This window comes from Anas acuta, chromosome Z (assembly GCF_963932015.1).
Source record: "Anas acuta chromosome Z, bAnaAcu1.1, whole genome shotgun sequence".
Taxonomy (NCBI): domain Eukaryota; kingdom Metazoa; phylum Chordata; class Aves; order Anseriformes; family Anatidae; genus Anas; species Anas acuta.
Window position 1 is genome coordinate 30,831,297 of NC_089017.1, and position 16,173 is coordinate 30,847,469.

Sequence of the window (16,173 nt, forward strand, 5' to 3'; positions counted from 1 at the left end):
GGGAGATTGCTCACCAGTTGCCATCATGGCAGAACAGGTTCACCTTGGCAAAGATTAATGTGATTTATTGGCAATTATTAACAGAGTAGGATAGTGACTAATTAAAACAAAGCAAAACAAACTTCCTTCACTCCCTTCTCCTCCAGAGCTCAACTACACTCCTGACTCTTCTACCTTCTCCCCTCTGAGTGGCACAGAGTGATGAGGTATGGGAGTTGTGGTCAGTCCATAACACTTCATCTCTGCTGCTCTTTCCCTCTGCAAGCTCCTCTGTAACCAAAACCTTGCCACATAAACCCAATAAATACATCTTAGAGTAGTCCATCTGTTTATCATAGACAGACTCTTCTTATAGCTAGATAATCCATTTGATATTAGTATGGAAAGCTCACTGCAGACAGTGAAGAAGAGAAAAAAGGTCTTTATCTTCCATTCATGCTCAAGAATTAAAACAAAACAAACAAACAAAGATGGACAGAATTCCACACAGCTCTTGTCCCGCAAGCCACGTATCAGCAGGTAGGAAAAAGGGTGTCTGCATCAATGAACAAGAACAAATGTAGCATATATATTATCCTAGCCAAATATACTTAATTACCGTCCTAACCAAAGAGTGGGTTTAGGTGCTCTCTCCGTGTCAGATTTCACCTGATGCAGAAATGGTATAGGTTAATTGATTTCACTGGAAATAATATTCACATTGATTTTCAACAGGGAATTGAAATTTCAGATTCTAAATTCTTCTACTGATTGTGTATGCTCTATGAACATCATTAAGAGGAAGAAATTGACAGAAGAGTTGAAGGTAAATTCAAGTTGGGTCCAAGGATGGAGTAATGTACCTCATTTGCTGTACAGAGGAACACACTTCTACGTTCTTCATTAAAAGATAATGAAAGCTCTGATGCTGGCAATTTCAGCAGGGAAAAATCCCCATGATATGTCTTGCACAAGTAGAGCTGAGTCACTGTGCCCAAAATAGAAGAAAATATTTCCATTCCTTAAAGCAACATAGCTGTAGAAAAGTAATAAAATAAATAGAATAGAATAGAATAGAATAGTTCATTTGGAAGGGACCTACCAAGATCATCTGACCTCCTCAGGGCTAACCAAAAGCTAAAGCATGGTACTGAGGGCATTGTCCAAACGCCTCATGGACACTGTGAATGCTTGCACACAACGTCCAAGACGAGGCTGCATCAACACTAAATATAGCAGGAGAAGTTGATTGTCCAATGCACCAGTCTACCTGGATCCCTCTGCAACGCCTCTCATCTCTCCAGAGAGTTAGCCACACCTCCCAGCTTAGTACATCAGCAAACTTGCCAAGAATGCATTCAACTCCTGCATCCAGACCATTGATAAAATGTTGAACAGAACTGGCACTACAGTAGGGCCCTGAGAACACCACTAGCTGCCAGATGTAGCCCTATTCGCTAGAGCCCTACCATTCAGCTAGCTGATCAGCTGGTGTAGCGTGAACTTGTTCCTCTCAGAGGAGGACTATTTGACCAGAAGGGTGCTGTGAGGGACAGCAGGTCCCTCACAGGTCTTACTAAAATCTGGAGAGGTTCCATCTACTGCATTACCTTCATCTACAAAGGGGGTGGCGTTATCATAGAAGACCAAATTACTAATTGACTTTCCCTCAATGAATCCATGTTGTCTATGCCTGATAATAGCCTTTGTTCTTTAAATGCCTTTCAGTATCCTCCAGAATATTTTCCATAACTTGTCCAGTCAGCGAGGTTAGACCAACAGGTTTGTAGTTGCAGTTCCTGCATCTTCTCTCATGCCCTTATTGTAGGTGTAGGATGTAACACTGGCTAGCTTCCAGTCAGCAAGGACCTCTCCAGACTACCATGACCTTTGGTAAATTGGTTGTGAGTGTTAAAGCTATAATACCCGTTAACGCCTTCAGTACTCGGGTGAATCCTGTCATGGATTCATGAATCCATGAATCCTGTGTGTTGACTTAGAAACGTTCAACTGTTCCCTTACAGTTTTGGTGACCATAGATGGAAAGTCACAGCTCCCTGAGTCATGGTCTTACAACACAGGGCAGCTCAAAATTTGTCACTAATGTTAAAAATGGAGGCAAAAAGGTATTAAATGCCTCATTTTCCTCCTCTTTGCTTGTGTTACCACCTGCATCGTATGTATTAGTCCAATGTTTTCCGTAGACATCCTCTTGCTGTTGATGTATTTGACATACTTGAAGAAAGCTTGTTTTGTTGTTTAACACGACACAAGGCCAGTGTCAACTCAAGTTGAGCTTTGGCTTTTCATGTTTTCTACTTACAGATGCAAACTGCATCTCTGTACTCTCCCTGTGAAGCCTGACTTTCCTTCCAGATATCATGTATTTTCTTTTTCTTCCCTGTATTTTATTTCAGTAATGTGATTTTGTGGCTCTTAATTGAGCAAGACTTCGAAAAATTTGTGGAGATAAAAGAAGTCTCCTCATGGCATAAAAATATCACAATACTTGCACATGTAACAAATTGTTAGTACAATGAGATCATACAGGAATAACTAAACTATTTGAATTGTGACAATTTATTTAATGCATTTTATTAAAGATGGACTTTATCCTGAGTTCCATTGTGCTTTTAGAAACAGTGTCTTTTTAGAGACATTAAAGAGCACTTTTGCTAAATGCGTGGAAAAGCAATCCAAAGTTGCTTTGCTTTCATATAGGGTGATCTTAAATGGTGTAGAGAAAGGGGCATTTTTACTGTGCTTGCATAGCACTATGCCCAGAGAAGTGTTTTTTGTCTTTCATGTCTTGTAATACTATTTTTAAACATAAAATGTTAGTCATAAAAAGTCAGGACTTTTGAAGTAATAGTTGTCATGACAACCTTCACTCCTGGGGGCACAGTACAAGGTCTTTCACTATGCGACTGGACAGCATATGCTGCAGGGAGCTAGATAAAATGTGACTCTATATAATAAAAATAATTATGATTTCATTAAAAGATTGGCTTTTTTCAAGTTATGCAACAAATAAGCACCAAGCTGCAATTCAGGAAATAAATTGTAAGCACTATGCTTATTCCATCAATCACATGTAAGAATGTTAAGTAGACTGCTGTGCAAGAAAGGACTACTGGTGGAAGGGACACATTTTGTGGGGTCTTCCATCCAGATTTCTCTTTTCTCCTTCTCATACTCTGCTTTCTTTTCTTCTCTCTTTCTCTTCACCCCCTCTCCTACTTTTTTTTTCTTTTCTTTTTTTTTTTCTTTTTACCCATTCTTTGCTCTTAATCATCCTGTGAACTTGGTGCACACTTCATGGCAGAAATGAAGGAGGTGATATTGTGAGTGTTTAGTTAAGCCTAGGGAAAAGGGTTGTGAATCACCCAACATGGCACTTCTGTTGCTGCCCTCTTGAAGTTGTAAATATTAATAAAATTATAAATGTTAGTGTATTTCTTTATTTCCAAAAAGAGAATAAATAACTTCAGTTTATAATAGTTGCCTGAGTAGTTCTTTGAAGTTTAAGGAATTTTTACTTTTCAGTTGAACAGTAAGAATAAAGTTAACCTGGATTTTTTAGAGTCATTTGGGAATTAAATAGAAAAAATTGTATCCAGGCAACAGCACTTTAATAATTTTTATAGGTTCTTAGGTCTGCTTGCTCAATATGAGGCTGTTTTCTGAGCAAAAAACATCTTACATAAACCATTTTTCTTTGTACTCTTATTGTATGTCTGTGTTTCTAGTAGATGGGAGAACATCCTTGGATGTTAAGGTACAGCAAGCAAGTAACAGTTAACTTGTCCTTGCAAAGGTGTAATCACCAAGTGTCACTGACAGCAGTGAAAAGCACGGTGGTTGAATGTCAAAGTACAGGTTCCTCTGTAACTGAATGCAAATACTCATCTCTGGCTTTCAAATCAGAAGGAGATTAATGTGAAAAAAAGCTCTTCCCTTTTATAAGGAACTGGTGACAGCTGCTTCTGGGGGGAGACTGGTGTGAAAACCTGATTTTCTTTATCTAGGAGGGGGTAGCATGTCTCTGGGGACTGCCTTCCCTGAGCCCACACCTGGTGTCTCTGTCTGGTGGTGGGGAGGCAGCGGCAGGCTGGTGATACACCCTGGACTATGCCAGTTCAAGTGTGTGCCGCGTGAAACACCTGGGAAATTCAAGGATGGGCTTGGGAGGAACTTGGAGAGAAGCAGGGTTCACTGGGGTATTTGGAGTGATTTTTAGGTCATGAGCCCAGGCCTGGCAGCCTTTCCTCAGGGAAAAGAAGGGACCTGTGGTGCTGCATGAAAGCTGCCAGTACCAGCTTCTCTGCAAGCCAGAGTAAATCACATTATCATTTCTGAAACATTCAGGTAAAATTGTCTAATTGTGTAATTATGACTTACCTAAAAATTAAGGAAAAATTGTTGTTGAAATAAAGCTAACTGTCTTCTGGTTGTCTCTGCCTGCTTCATACAGAATTTGAACATATGAAGCATCTGTTGTTGGATGGTATTTGCTTCAGAGACTCCTGATGGCTAGCTGCCCTCTTTAGTTAATCATTTGTGGGGTGCTGCACTTCAAGGGGGATGCATCATATGCTCAGGTCTGAGGTATTTTTTTGACATTGGTTGGCCCCATTCCTTTTTCACCGTACACAGAGTTCCAGAGCATGAGCTGTTATGGCTTGTTAGGATTGTGTTATGTTTCTTCAGATAACATTGTTGTCCTACATCATGTTTGACACATACGATCCATCCAAAGTTATAAAGGAGGTCTGGGACATGTACCATTAATAATCTTACAAAACAGTAATTTAATCTTAAAGCTAATTTTGAACAGCAAAAGTAAGAGAAGAGCAGGCATGATAATGCAAATAGCCTGTATTTAAAGTAGAGTGTTTTTTATTTTATTTTTTATTTTTTACAGTTTATAGCTGCTTGGCAATGCCACATTTTATAACTCTGGAGGAATTTGCACATGTTTTAACTCAAATACTTTTTTCAGCTTCTACCTCACTGAAGGCTTGTGGCAAAGCCACAAAGTGAACATAAACCACAGATTGTTTATCAGCGACTATGTAACAACCTCATTTTAAAAGTTAGTAAAGTCATGTCAGAATTGATAATGTTGGAATTACATATCCTTACAGAGATATACAATGTGGTACACAGAGCTGACCTGCAGGTCTTGTTGAGAAACTGATGAGCTGTATTCTGTAAAACTGGAACTTATGGAAGTCATTCTGAGGCTTGCAAATAATGAATCACAGTAGTAAAGCTGAGAAATAGCAAAACTGTTCAATCACTGTCTCAGGACTTTCCTCTCAGATAGGCATCTCAGCTTGAAAGCACTCCACAATTGATTAAAGTGCTTTGCTCAGTGCTGTTAGAGAGGCTATGAAAAAAACACTCAATTTTTCCACAAAACAAAGCAGAATATAAAGCCTCTTCAAGGCTGAGAATCCAGTGTTACTGTTAGCCTCTCAAAAAGATTTTTTAAGTAAGAACATGAACTCATAGTTTCCTGAAGGAGAACTCTATTTGTACAAAGAAAAGAGGCTTTAAGACGAAAAGTAACTGTCTAGACTATTAAAAAATAATAAAAAAGAAGATTTTCTTGTCTTGTTTTTTTTTTTTTTTTTTTTTTTTTTTTTTTTTGTCATCAGCTATCAGGGTGGGTCTCTGTGACAGAGGCCTTTCTGCATAGAATGTGATTGTAAAGTTGTTTGTGTTTTGCAGGTCATGGTAAGAACAAGTTTGAGTTGAGTTTTTGATTTCCTACTTTAAGATAACACAATTGCTCTAATTCTTACATTGCTGCAAATCCAACCTGAAGTAATATAAACTATACACAGAAAAAGCATGGAAATTTGGTCCTGTAAGTTGAGCTGATGGTTATGCACTTGAAGAAATTATGTCAGAAAACACATGTTTAAAGGATGATTTGGGATTTGAAGAGGCAACAGGTGAATACATGTATATAACAAACTGAATAAGGTTACTTTAACACAGGATATGTTAATATGTTTTCACATGATCTATTAAGGTCATTAAATGACCTGTCTGAAGGTCGTTAAATAACAAAGGTAGTGAGGTTAATGGAGTTTGAACTTGAGGTGACCATCTAGTGTCAAGGTGATCTGGGTAGGTAGAGATGAAAGATGAAAGTAATGATGTGCTTAGTCCGCTTCAAGGTATTCTTTCTGCTGTCCTGCTTAGAACTACTCAGGGAACTGGTAAAACAAAACTGATCATTACATCGCCAGACCATTGCTGTTGATACAGGGTGAGACAGCAGCTTATTTTCAATCTTCTGCTGTTACCAGTCTGGACATATCTGGGCTATTGTGAGGGGTTTGTCCCCACAATAAAGTAGTCTGTGTGACAGGTTATCTCAGTCTTTGATTGGAAAGAAAAAAGTGCCATTTCTAATGGGCCTGTTTGATAGCACCCTTGGAGCTCTGTGTTCTCATCATGGAGAATGATGTAGGGAAGGTTTTTTAGGGTAGTGACTTTGAGTTGATGTTTTTTCAGTTTTACTTACAAATTGTGTTCAGTGCTGTTCATTTGGGAGAAAATGTAGCTATTTCTCTTACCTAAAGTCTTCCTATCCATTGCGTGTAAGAATAACAATTATGAACAAAATTACTTATTTTGCGGGAGGTCTGTGAAACAAAACCAGGTAGAATGTGTTGCTAAGATCATTGACACATGCTTAGATGAAGGTGAGACTGCAGATGTTGAAATGCTTTTCTAGATCAAGATCTTGCAGAATTTTAGACATTTGTTGTTGTTGTTGCCACAAAGACCTCTTCAAACCTAAAAATATATATAGCAAGCATTTTGGCTGGTGCAGAAGGGCTAAATGGATGATTAAAAAAAAAACAAAACAAACAAACAAACAAACAAAAAAAAACAACCAAACAAAAAAACTGTAGTGTTTCAGATTTCAAATGTTGCTATCTATTTCATTTCATATTCACAGGAGAAATGTCTTACCTATTGTTATATTTGAATTTAATACTTCTGCAATTATACGAAACAGTGTGCTAATTTCTCTTCACACAGCTGCTACCATTATTACTGCAGAAAAAGAGACTGTTATAATGACACACGTCTTCTTACTGTTACATAGCCAGCCAGTACACAGAGAGACTAATTTAAAGCAAGAACAAAAGTTGGGTCCACTCAAAATAATGAATATCTGCTTCCAAAGTAATCCTTGTTCAGTAGCTTTAGCTGCTGCTCAGACAAAAAAAATAATAATAATTAAAAAATGTTTTGTGTCCGTGTGAGACAGAAAAAATAATTACTTGAAACTTTATTTAAGTGGTTATCATAGGGAGGGAATCAAAGAGAGAAAAATTTAAGTTAAAGCCATGGATAAAGCATTTTGTAGCAGTGTTTACTCCTTTTAGGTCCAAGTTAAGAAACAAATGGTTGCTACTCTTTTTACAAAACTACTTTGTTGCACTTGTGGCAATACATCCTTTTCTTACTTCATTCCTATTTAACATAGTTATTTTAATTCAGCTTGTGTCTGTCTGGGAAATTTGGTCACAAAATGGAAACTGGAGTCTGGAGCATGTGGAGGACTCAACTCTGCAGAAGACCCTAACAAAGCTTTGAGAGGGCTGCGTCACCAGTATTAGTCACAAAGATCCTTCTGAAAGGATGAGTAAGCAACACATCTTTTAGACAGCAGGTGTGACTGGGTGCTGCAAAGGACTGGGTCCTTGGTGCTGCAAAGCTCAGGGAATACAGGCAGTCAGGTTAGACCTAGTGCTTTGTTTGAGCAAGCCAAATTCAAAATAATCCTGTCTCTGTACTTGAGACATTTTGATGCCTGTTGCAAAGCTCTGTATTCAGCTCTATATTGAACTTTACGTGCAATACAGATAGTTTGCAGTGAGAGAAAAAATCCATCCCAAGAAGAAATTGTTCCAGTGTTTTTCAAATAAAAGTACTAGAACTTCTCCCTCCTGTTCAGGTTAGCTGAACTGTAGACCACAGGGTAAGGATAATTGTGCACATTCTCTTCATCTATTAGAAGCTTTGCTTGTATTCCCTTCTTACCTGAAAACCACCTGTTGCTGGCTTTCATATTTAACTCCCCATGGTTCCCTCCTCCCTTGTGTGCAAACCATCTGTCATGGCATTTCTCATGCTGGTGAGTATGAGCCAGGCAGCTCCAAGCATACAATGCTGTTTTCAGTATCTTTTTCTTTTTCCATTTTAGATTTGTGTAACTCAAAAATCTCTGCTTGCATTGCCATTCCTTGTAGTCAAGTGTTCAGCTGGTTTTATTCTTGCTTCTAGCAATTTCTCTTCAGTTCTGTTTACAAAGTTTCAACTTCATCATTCATTAGTTTGATACTAGGTGCTTTCCTTTTTTTTTTTTCTTTTCTTTTTTTTTTTTTCCTGCACCTGTGAATATTGTTTTTATTGTCTTTGCAGTTATTCTGTTTTATGTGTTTTTCAATAGTTTTCTTTCATTTGAGAAGCCAGAAAAAGTAAAATTTTAACCTGGAAATTATAACCTTTGAAACACTATTGGCAACTTTACTGTCAGTTTGAGCTTTGTAAAATGACATTACAGTTTTCAGAAGTATTGTAAAACTGTCCTTGAGTCGAACTTGAGACATTGTGTACAGAACCACAAAAGACAATACTTAGCAAAGTTTTATATCATCTGAAAAGAGAGACTGTTACAGAGAGCTTTTCAGAACTGTTAGTTTTCTTCAAGAGTGAGCCTGAAGTGCAATTATAATCCATAGTGGAGAAGAAAGGGGAAAGGGAGGAAATAGCAGTAAATCTTGTACAAAGGAATGTATGCTTTGTTTCATTCTGACACGTGTAACTTCCTGATCCTCTTCAGCTCCTTAGTTGGCTTTGTACCTTGTGCACCTTCAAGATAACTTCCTGCTTTTCTGTTTCTGTCTGTCTACCTCTCTCTCTCTTTAGGCTTTGTATTGTGTTTATGTGGCAAGGTGTTCGTAGTGGAGGGGTTGCAGGGGTGGCCTGTGTGAGCAGAGCTCAGCAGCTGTTCCATGTCAGACCAGAGCCAGCTCCAGACAGCTCCAAAAGGGATCTGCTGCTGGCCAGAGCCGAGCCTGTGAGAGATGTTGGTTGGGCCTCTGGGAGAGCAGATTGAAGGAAGGGAAAAATAACCTGCTTCTCAACAGCAGCTGGGAGAGAGGAGTGTGAACCAGCCCTGTAGACCCCCAGGTCAATGCAGCAGGAGGGCAGGAGGTGCTCCAGGCACAGCAGCAGTTCCCCTGCAGGCTGTGGAGAGGGCCCTGGTGGAGCAGGCTGTCCCCCTGCAGCCCATGGGTCCCACATAGAGCAGATCTCCACACTGCAGCCCCCCCGTGGGTGGAGGAGCCCCCGGTGGAGCAGGTGGATGTGGCCTGGAGGAGGCTGTGCCCCATGGAGAGCCCCCGCAGGAGCAGGCCCCAGGCCGGAGCTGCAGCCCGTGGTGAGGAGCCCACGCAGGAGCAGGGGTCTGGGGGGAGCTGCTGCCTGTGGGGGACCCGTGCTGGAGCAGTTTGCCTGGGGGATGGATGAACCCCATGGTACGGAGCCATGTGGGAGCAGGTCTTGAAGAGCTGCTGCCTGTGGGCAGCCCCTGAAGGCTCAGTTCGGGAAGGGCGGCATCCCGTGGGAGAGAGTGACCGTGAAGGAGTGGCAGAGATGAAGTGCTATAGACTGACCGCAACCCCCATTCCCCATTGCCCTGCACCCCTCGGGGGAGGGACATAGAATAGGGTGGATGGGTGAAGGTATTTTTAGTTTGCTTTTAGTTTCTCACTGCTTGACCTTGTTAGTAAGAAGTAATAAATTACATTAATTTCCCTTATGTTGAGTCTGTTTTACCAGTGACGATAATTGATGAGTGATCACCCTGTCCCTATCTCAACCCTTGAGCTCTTTTCATTGTATGTTCTCCCTCTTTCCCTTTAAGGAGTTGGAGCAAGAGAGTGGTTGTGGAACTTGGCTGCACAGCTGAGTAAAACCACAACAGGCTCCCATGTGGGAAAAGCTTAATGATATCTGGCAGCTCAGCTATTAGTTACAGTGACCTGGAAATCTCTAATCCTGTGGACTTTTAGATCATGACATCTCTGCTACGTCAAGGGCAATACAGATATTAATCCAAGTATGGGATGTCTTTGTTTAAAATGTCATGTGGGTGGTAGCACTGGATCATGACCCCAGCTAATGTATTTCAACCATTCTGGGTCCTTTACTAAAAAAAAGATTATTGACCCTGAATAATGGTTTCATGGTACAAGTGTGTGGTCTCTAACAGTAAGCTTGAAATCAATCACATTTTCTTTTATAGGGTAAAACAGGATATGAAATTAAACACTGAAGTGAAACTGGCATACAAACACCTAAGCTCTGAAAAAGCTGAATCCAGGGAGAAGTCTTTTCATGCACAAAGTCTTCAGATGCTCTCTAGTTGTCTTATTACAGATGCTACAGGATAAAATTTAAGCAACTGTTGCTGGTTTAAATTATGTTCTGCAGCTGATCTCTGAAAAGTCTTTACATAGGCCTTAAAGTTCTAAAAAACCTTTCAGTTTAGTAGCGTTATATGTTAGCAGCGTGATGAACTTGCAATAAATCAGTGTCATGTCCAAGAGAAAAAAAAAAAGAAAAAAACACAACACCATCTGTAATGAGCAGAGAGCTGTGTCCTGGTTATGAAACACAGCTCAAAGATAGCATGCACTGAGTCATAGCTCTACCACTGCTCATATAGCTGATGTAGGTGAAGCTTAACTGCCTTCAGAGATGCATTTTATGATTTTTTCAAGGGAAACATTAGCTCAAGTACAAATACAGCATCTTGCAAAATGAAACTGGGACATGGTTCATTCTGAAATATCTTCAGACAAATGTAGTAACATTTAAAATGTCTCTAATATCTGCAGCGGACAATAGCATAGTGCAATGTGTTTCTAAAAATAGCAATATCTAACATAATGGTAGATACCTTTGAGAAAGCAGGTCTTCAGTATCATCACCTTCAATATCAAAGAACATTTAAGAGATACCCCAGTAGATAGTAATTGGCTAAAATGACAACATCAGTTACAGACTGCACACTTTAATTATGTGATTTAGAGTTTAATCAACATAGATTTATTTTGAGGAACTGTCCATAATGCAATGATGCCTTTGTGAAAAAGAGAGGAAGTGACTAATTCCAGTGTAAAAAGGAAAGATTCCACTGGAAACTTTTTTTCCTCATTAAGTAGTTAAGTTAGGAAGAATTCTGAATATACATAGAATACTTTTAATCTCGATGTGTAAATAGGAATCCTTGGATTAAAGAAACGCACTATATATATGTATGCTTTGCAAAGGAGAGTAGTATTATTTCCCTTTTGAGGACAAATGGGTACAGGCAGGTAGAATGATACGTGAAGAGCAGTGCAGCACAGGTGACTGCCTGAGACTAGAAATAAGTATTCAGATTTTTTATTGTCATGCTACAGTAGCTTGCCTGAATTTCCTCTATGTGCACATTATAAGTTTAAGGCAAAACAACTATAGTTAGTTAAATATAGTTATATTGTTAGCTAAGGTTGCTGATTACAGTATGTTTTTATTGCCTCTTGTACATACAAGAGTTTCAGACATAATACGTATTCCATGTGTTTGGATATTAGTTTATTCTTCCTTCTCTCTGAAAGGTCTCTCTCACTTTTGTGCTCTGATTTGGCAAAAAGCACTATCTCTTATGTGTTTGCAACTGTGATGCAACTTGTGACGCAAATCATGTCTAAATATGATAAAGCTGTGCAGCCAAATGATCTGAGGCTTTCAGGGCATCCTTTTCCTCACATTTCATCAGACTAGTAGGTAACATATTTTATGTCCAGGAACCTGAATTTGTTTCCTGTTGAGCTTCAGTGTTTGTAATTTTTCTTTCTATAATGTTACTTCTGCCACACACAGATTGTTTATGAAAGGTGTAGCTGGTAAAACATTTCAGCAGATTTCTGATTGCTGTCAGATAGTTCTTTTTATATAGATACTTAAGGGATGGAAACCTGTGAAAGGGCTGGGGGAGAAGCATCTGAAGTACAGAGAAGTGAAGATGTTGGGATTTGAAGAAGGGACATGGAAAGATGTGCAATGGCTGAAAAGAGCACTTGGATAATAACCAAGCTGTGGGAGAAACTCAAGGAATAATGGAGTTCAGCAGTCACTGGATGATGGATTATTATTTTACTCTAGGTTGGCGGTACAGTCTGGCCAGAACAGGGCTCTGCCTATGGCTGATTTTTTTTAGGCATGAACAGGACTGCATGTCAAATGCTCTTACACTACCTTATATCTTGCATCTTCCATTTTACACAGACACTTTTTAAAAGTATTCTGTGCCTGCTAGTTGGAATATGAAGAGGTTGGACAGCAATTACTTTCAACAGTGGGGAAGTTAGTGTACAAAAACCATGTCAGGATCCATTTTGTATCAGGGCTGGGGCTGTACCAAGATGCTTCAAAAGTTATCCACAAAGAGGTTGAGCCTTTTTTCCTTGTTTTCTTTCTCCTTGCATCTTGTTATTTTTGTTCATGGCATTGTGTAATGTCTCTCTTGTGACTTGTGGCTCATCTGATGTCTTCCTAAATAAAACTAAAACAGCGGTGGCAGAACTGATAATAAATTGGATAAGCTAGTAATAAATGAAAGTTGTGTGGGAAGTGAGAGCTAGACTGTCTAAGGCTGAAGTATGACACCTCAGAGAATGCCCTCTCAAAGTCCAAACAGTGGGCAGAAATCCACATCAGAGTGGTAAATGGCTGATAGCACACTTCGAAATTTTCTGCTTTTAAGCTGCCATTGGGAGTGCTTGCAAAACAAAGTAGAACAAACAAAACCAGAAAACAAATGAACAACAAAAAAATCAGTTTTAATGTGGGCTGTGGTTTCAAACCTTTCTACTGATTTTTTGGTAGTATATTTCTTTTCTGAGAAAATTTTAAGGATGTAATTGTAATGAAAAGTAAAACAAATTTTGAATGAAGAGAAATTTTACTTCTAAAATGTTGCAATGAACAATCTATGCCAATGTCTTTGCAGCAATAGTTATTAAAGGTACAAACCTCTAAATGATGAACATTATTTCCTCTCTGTGGAATTCTAATTTAGGTCTAACACTGAAGCATTTTCTATATGTGAAATCAGTGGCACAGAGAGTTTCACAGTAAAGCATACATCGACTGCTTTGCCTGAATAAGTGAATTTACATGACTTAGTGACCGTAGTTCATGAGTTAACCGTTTCTTGAAATAGTTATTGCTCTTTTGAGAAAAACAAAAGTTCATTCTTCAGTAATTTGAGGGACCTGTCTTATCTCCCAGTATTTTCAGCAGACATCACTGTTGGAGAGTGCAGCTTTAAAAAAGTATTAGTTTTGCTTTTGTCTTCTCTTCCTGTAAATTTGCTTAATTTAGAATTCTGGCATCCCTTTGATTTTTTTTTAAAGATATATATTCATAATTTATAAATCAATACAAGATGTTGCACTGTGTTCCTGAATCTTTATATTAACCTATGGTGCTTGGTGATTATCCCCCTTGCAGCCAGCAGATTGCTTTTTCTGCATGCATTTTGAGATGACACTTCAGTACCTCTGCATGCCAGTTGTGGCCTAATGATGCCCTGCTGCCTTAAAAGCTTTTCTTCTCTAAATATTTAATTTGAGCTGAGCTAATTTAGGAAACCTGTGCCACTAGCATTGCTACTGAAATTGGCCTAGTGTGGAAGTCAGTTTAATGAGGCTGAAGACAAGAAATTAGATTTTTTGGCATTACTTTCATGCAACAGCTGCTTACCTCTCAGGAAATACCTTATATTCAAGTCAGTGAGACTAGCCAATTTCTTTGTAGCAGAAAGCAATTAAAAGTTAATTTAGTATTAAAAGTTAATTTAGTAATGATCAATACAATGAAAAAGTTACCCTTTATCTCTTTATGGATCATCCAGTCTGGTAGGGTGTACAAAACCAGGACTTACCATACCTGTATTATAAATACAGTTTCTTCTACTGATTAGTGGAAACTAGTCTTAGATTACAAAATTTTCATAGTCCTAAGAACAGGGCTGTAGTCCATAAACACCATTAGAGGTATAGAAAAAGGACATATGATGACCATTATGGCACAAAATTGGAAGCACAGATTTCAGCAGAATATAAGCACAGTTATACTTGCTGTAGCAAAACCTGTTTGACTTGGAGAACCCAAATCTTAGCTCCCAAAATGACATCAGCACAAGTCGTAGGTCTTTTGAGGAACAAAATTCAAACTTTTGAAGATCTGGGTTTAGACAACTACTGCTCGGAGGGACTGCTCAGAGGGATCTCTGTCACTGTAGTGGAATTTTTATAATGCTAATCACAAATTTTGCAGCTTTGCCAGCTTCCTTAATATCAGCAAGTTTTGTTGCCTCTGTTGATCAAAGTATTTCCCTGAGGTAATGAGGCATGTAGAACTGAAGGTTAAGCATGAGAGCAGGATGTCCTGTCACCAGTAGAGGTTTCACTTGCCGGCTCGGTTCTTGAAAGGTTTTACACATACCACTTGGGCTAAAATCCAGCAACCCTGCATGCCGCATTGCTGCATTTGTCTAAGATCTCATCAAAGTAGCAAAGCCTGTCTGAAAACTCTGACCATTTTCTATGTTGGAAAGACTTGACAAATCTAAAGGAAAATGATCATTCTGCTGTGAATAATTGGCACTTGCATTATCCTTTGGGAAAGCTGATACAGTAAAACCTTTTATTACGTGCAGCAGGCTACCATGAAATGATACAAACAACTCGTTACTGTGCAATAGAAATATATAGATTATAACTTGTGCTTACATACAAAAGAAAGGAGGATTTACTGCTTCTTAGTAGCAGTTAGCTCAGTAATGAGTACCTTTGCCTGAGTAAGCAGGATTGATCATATCCCTTTTCAAGAGCTATAGATAAATTGATTTTAATGGGTTATTAAATTAAGAAATGTTATATAATTAGGTTTACAAGTCACAAATAATTTTCCTTTGTATTTTTGCTGTGCAAAAAATGTTTTTCTCTTGTGCATGTAGTTTCTGTAGCTCTTTCTGGCACTTTCTAAAGCAGGAATCACCTAAAAGAAGTTTCAGTGATGCCACAGCAGTGCAAACCAGGGCTGTTGTTTTTGTGATTTGAACATACGGAAAGATTCACACATTCTGCATTTATTGTGCTATCTTCTTCGCTTCTTACCTTACTTCGTAATGAACACATACTAGCTGCTGACGATGTTCTTAATAATATCCTGACAGAAATGGGGTTAGCAAACTAACTTGTCATTGACCTCCAGAGCAAGATATTTTCCACAACATTTGCTGAAAACACAACATACCTGGAATTTGTATGAAACAAGTCTGATGAAACAAACTCATCAGATTAGGAGAAGGATGATTTCTTAGCCTATACATCTGTTTGAGATTACAGAAAATCTGCTAACATGCATGGCGCTGGAGAAAGTTCTGAGATAGCAGAGGAATTTTTTATGTAAAAGCTGAGAGTGGCCTACCTAAGTATATACTGTTCACTCAGTTTTTTCCTGTGAATTGTATGGTCTATATTGTGAGTTCCTTCTCCACTTCCCTTGCATGTTAATGGGGCCAGCATAACTTTTGTCAGAGAAAGGTAAGGCTGTGTGATGTCAGAAACCGATGTTTTAGTCTCTTCGGTGGGAAAGGTACCCAGAGGGAAGTTACAGAGTCACTTGTTCTGTATGATTTTGAACAGAATAGCTATCTAGGCATGGAGAAAACATTTCTCAAGTCATCCTGAAACTACTGAAGTCCTGCCAAAAGTTTTTTTGGCCAATTGACATTAACTGTCCAACAGCTAATGTGAAATACTCTGCATCTCTGAAGTTACTCTATAGCATACAGGCAGAGTTACCATTTGTGTTTACTATTTGCATGCGCTAAACTATAAAAATACTTTCTCAATTGTTTAACATGCTGATCTTTTGTGTTCCCAACCATCTTTACAAAGGATATCTGAATCATCACAATCTATTACATAGCAGAGTTCTCAAGGAAGAGCAAGAGATCCTCATATGGTGTCATCCGAAGTGTTTAAACAGAGCTTGGATCAGTTATCTCCTTGACTGCCCAGTGATGCCCAGTGCTGT

The 16,173-nt window shown here is 38.9% G+C and overlaps 1 protein-coding gene across 2 annotated transcripts in view; it reads left to right on the plus strand.

The window, feature by feature from the left end:
- The window catches only part of SH3GL2 (SH3 domain containing GRB2 like 2, endophilin A1), a 93,100-nt gene that overhangs the window by 40,606 nt on the left and 36,321 nt on the right, over window positions 1–16,173 (plus strand). Inside the window, exon 1 of one of the 2 annotated variants that reach the window (XM_068667055.1) lies at window positions 8,127–8,146. The exons of the other annotated variant lie outside the window; for it this stretch is intronic. Within the exon in view, the coding sequence (XP_068523156.1) occupies window positions 8,129–8,146 (18 nt within the window). The 5' untranslated portion in view covers window positions 8,127–8,128. Of the gene's footprint in view, window positions 1–8,126; window positions 8,147–16,173 lie in introns of those variants that run through there. 2 annotated transcript variants of the gene reach the window in all.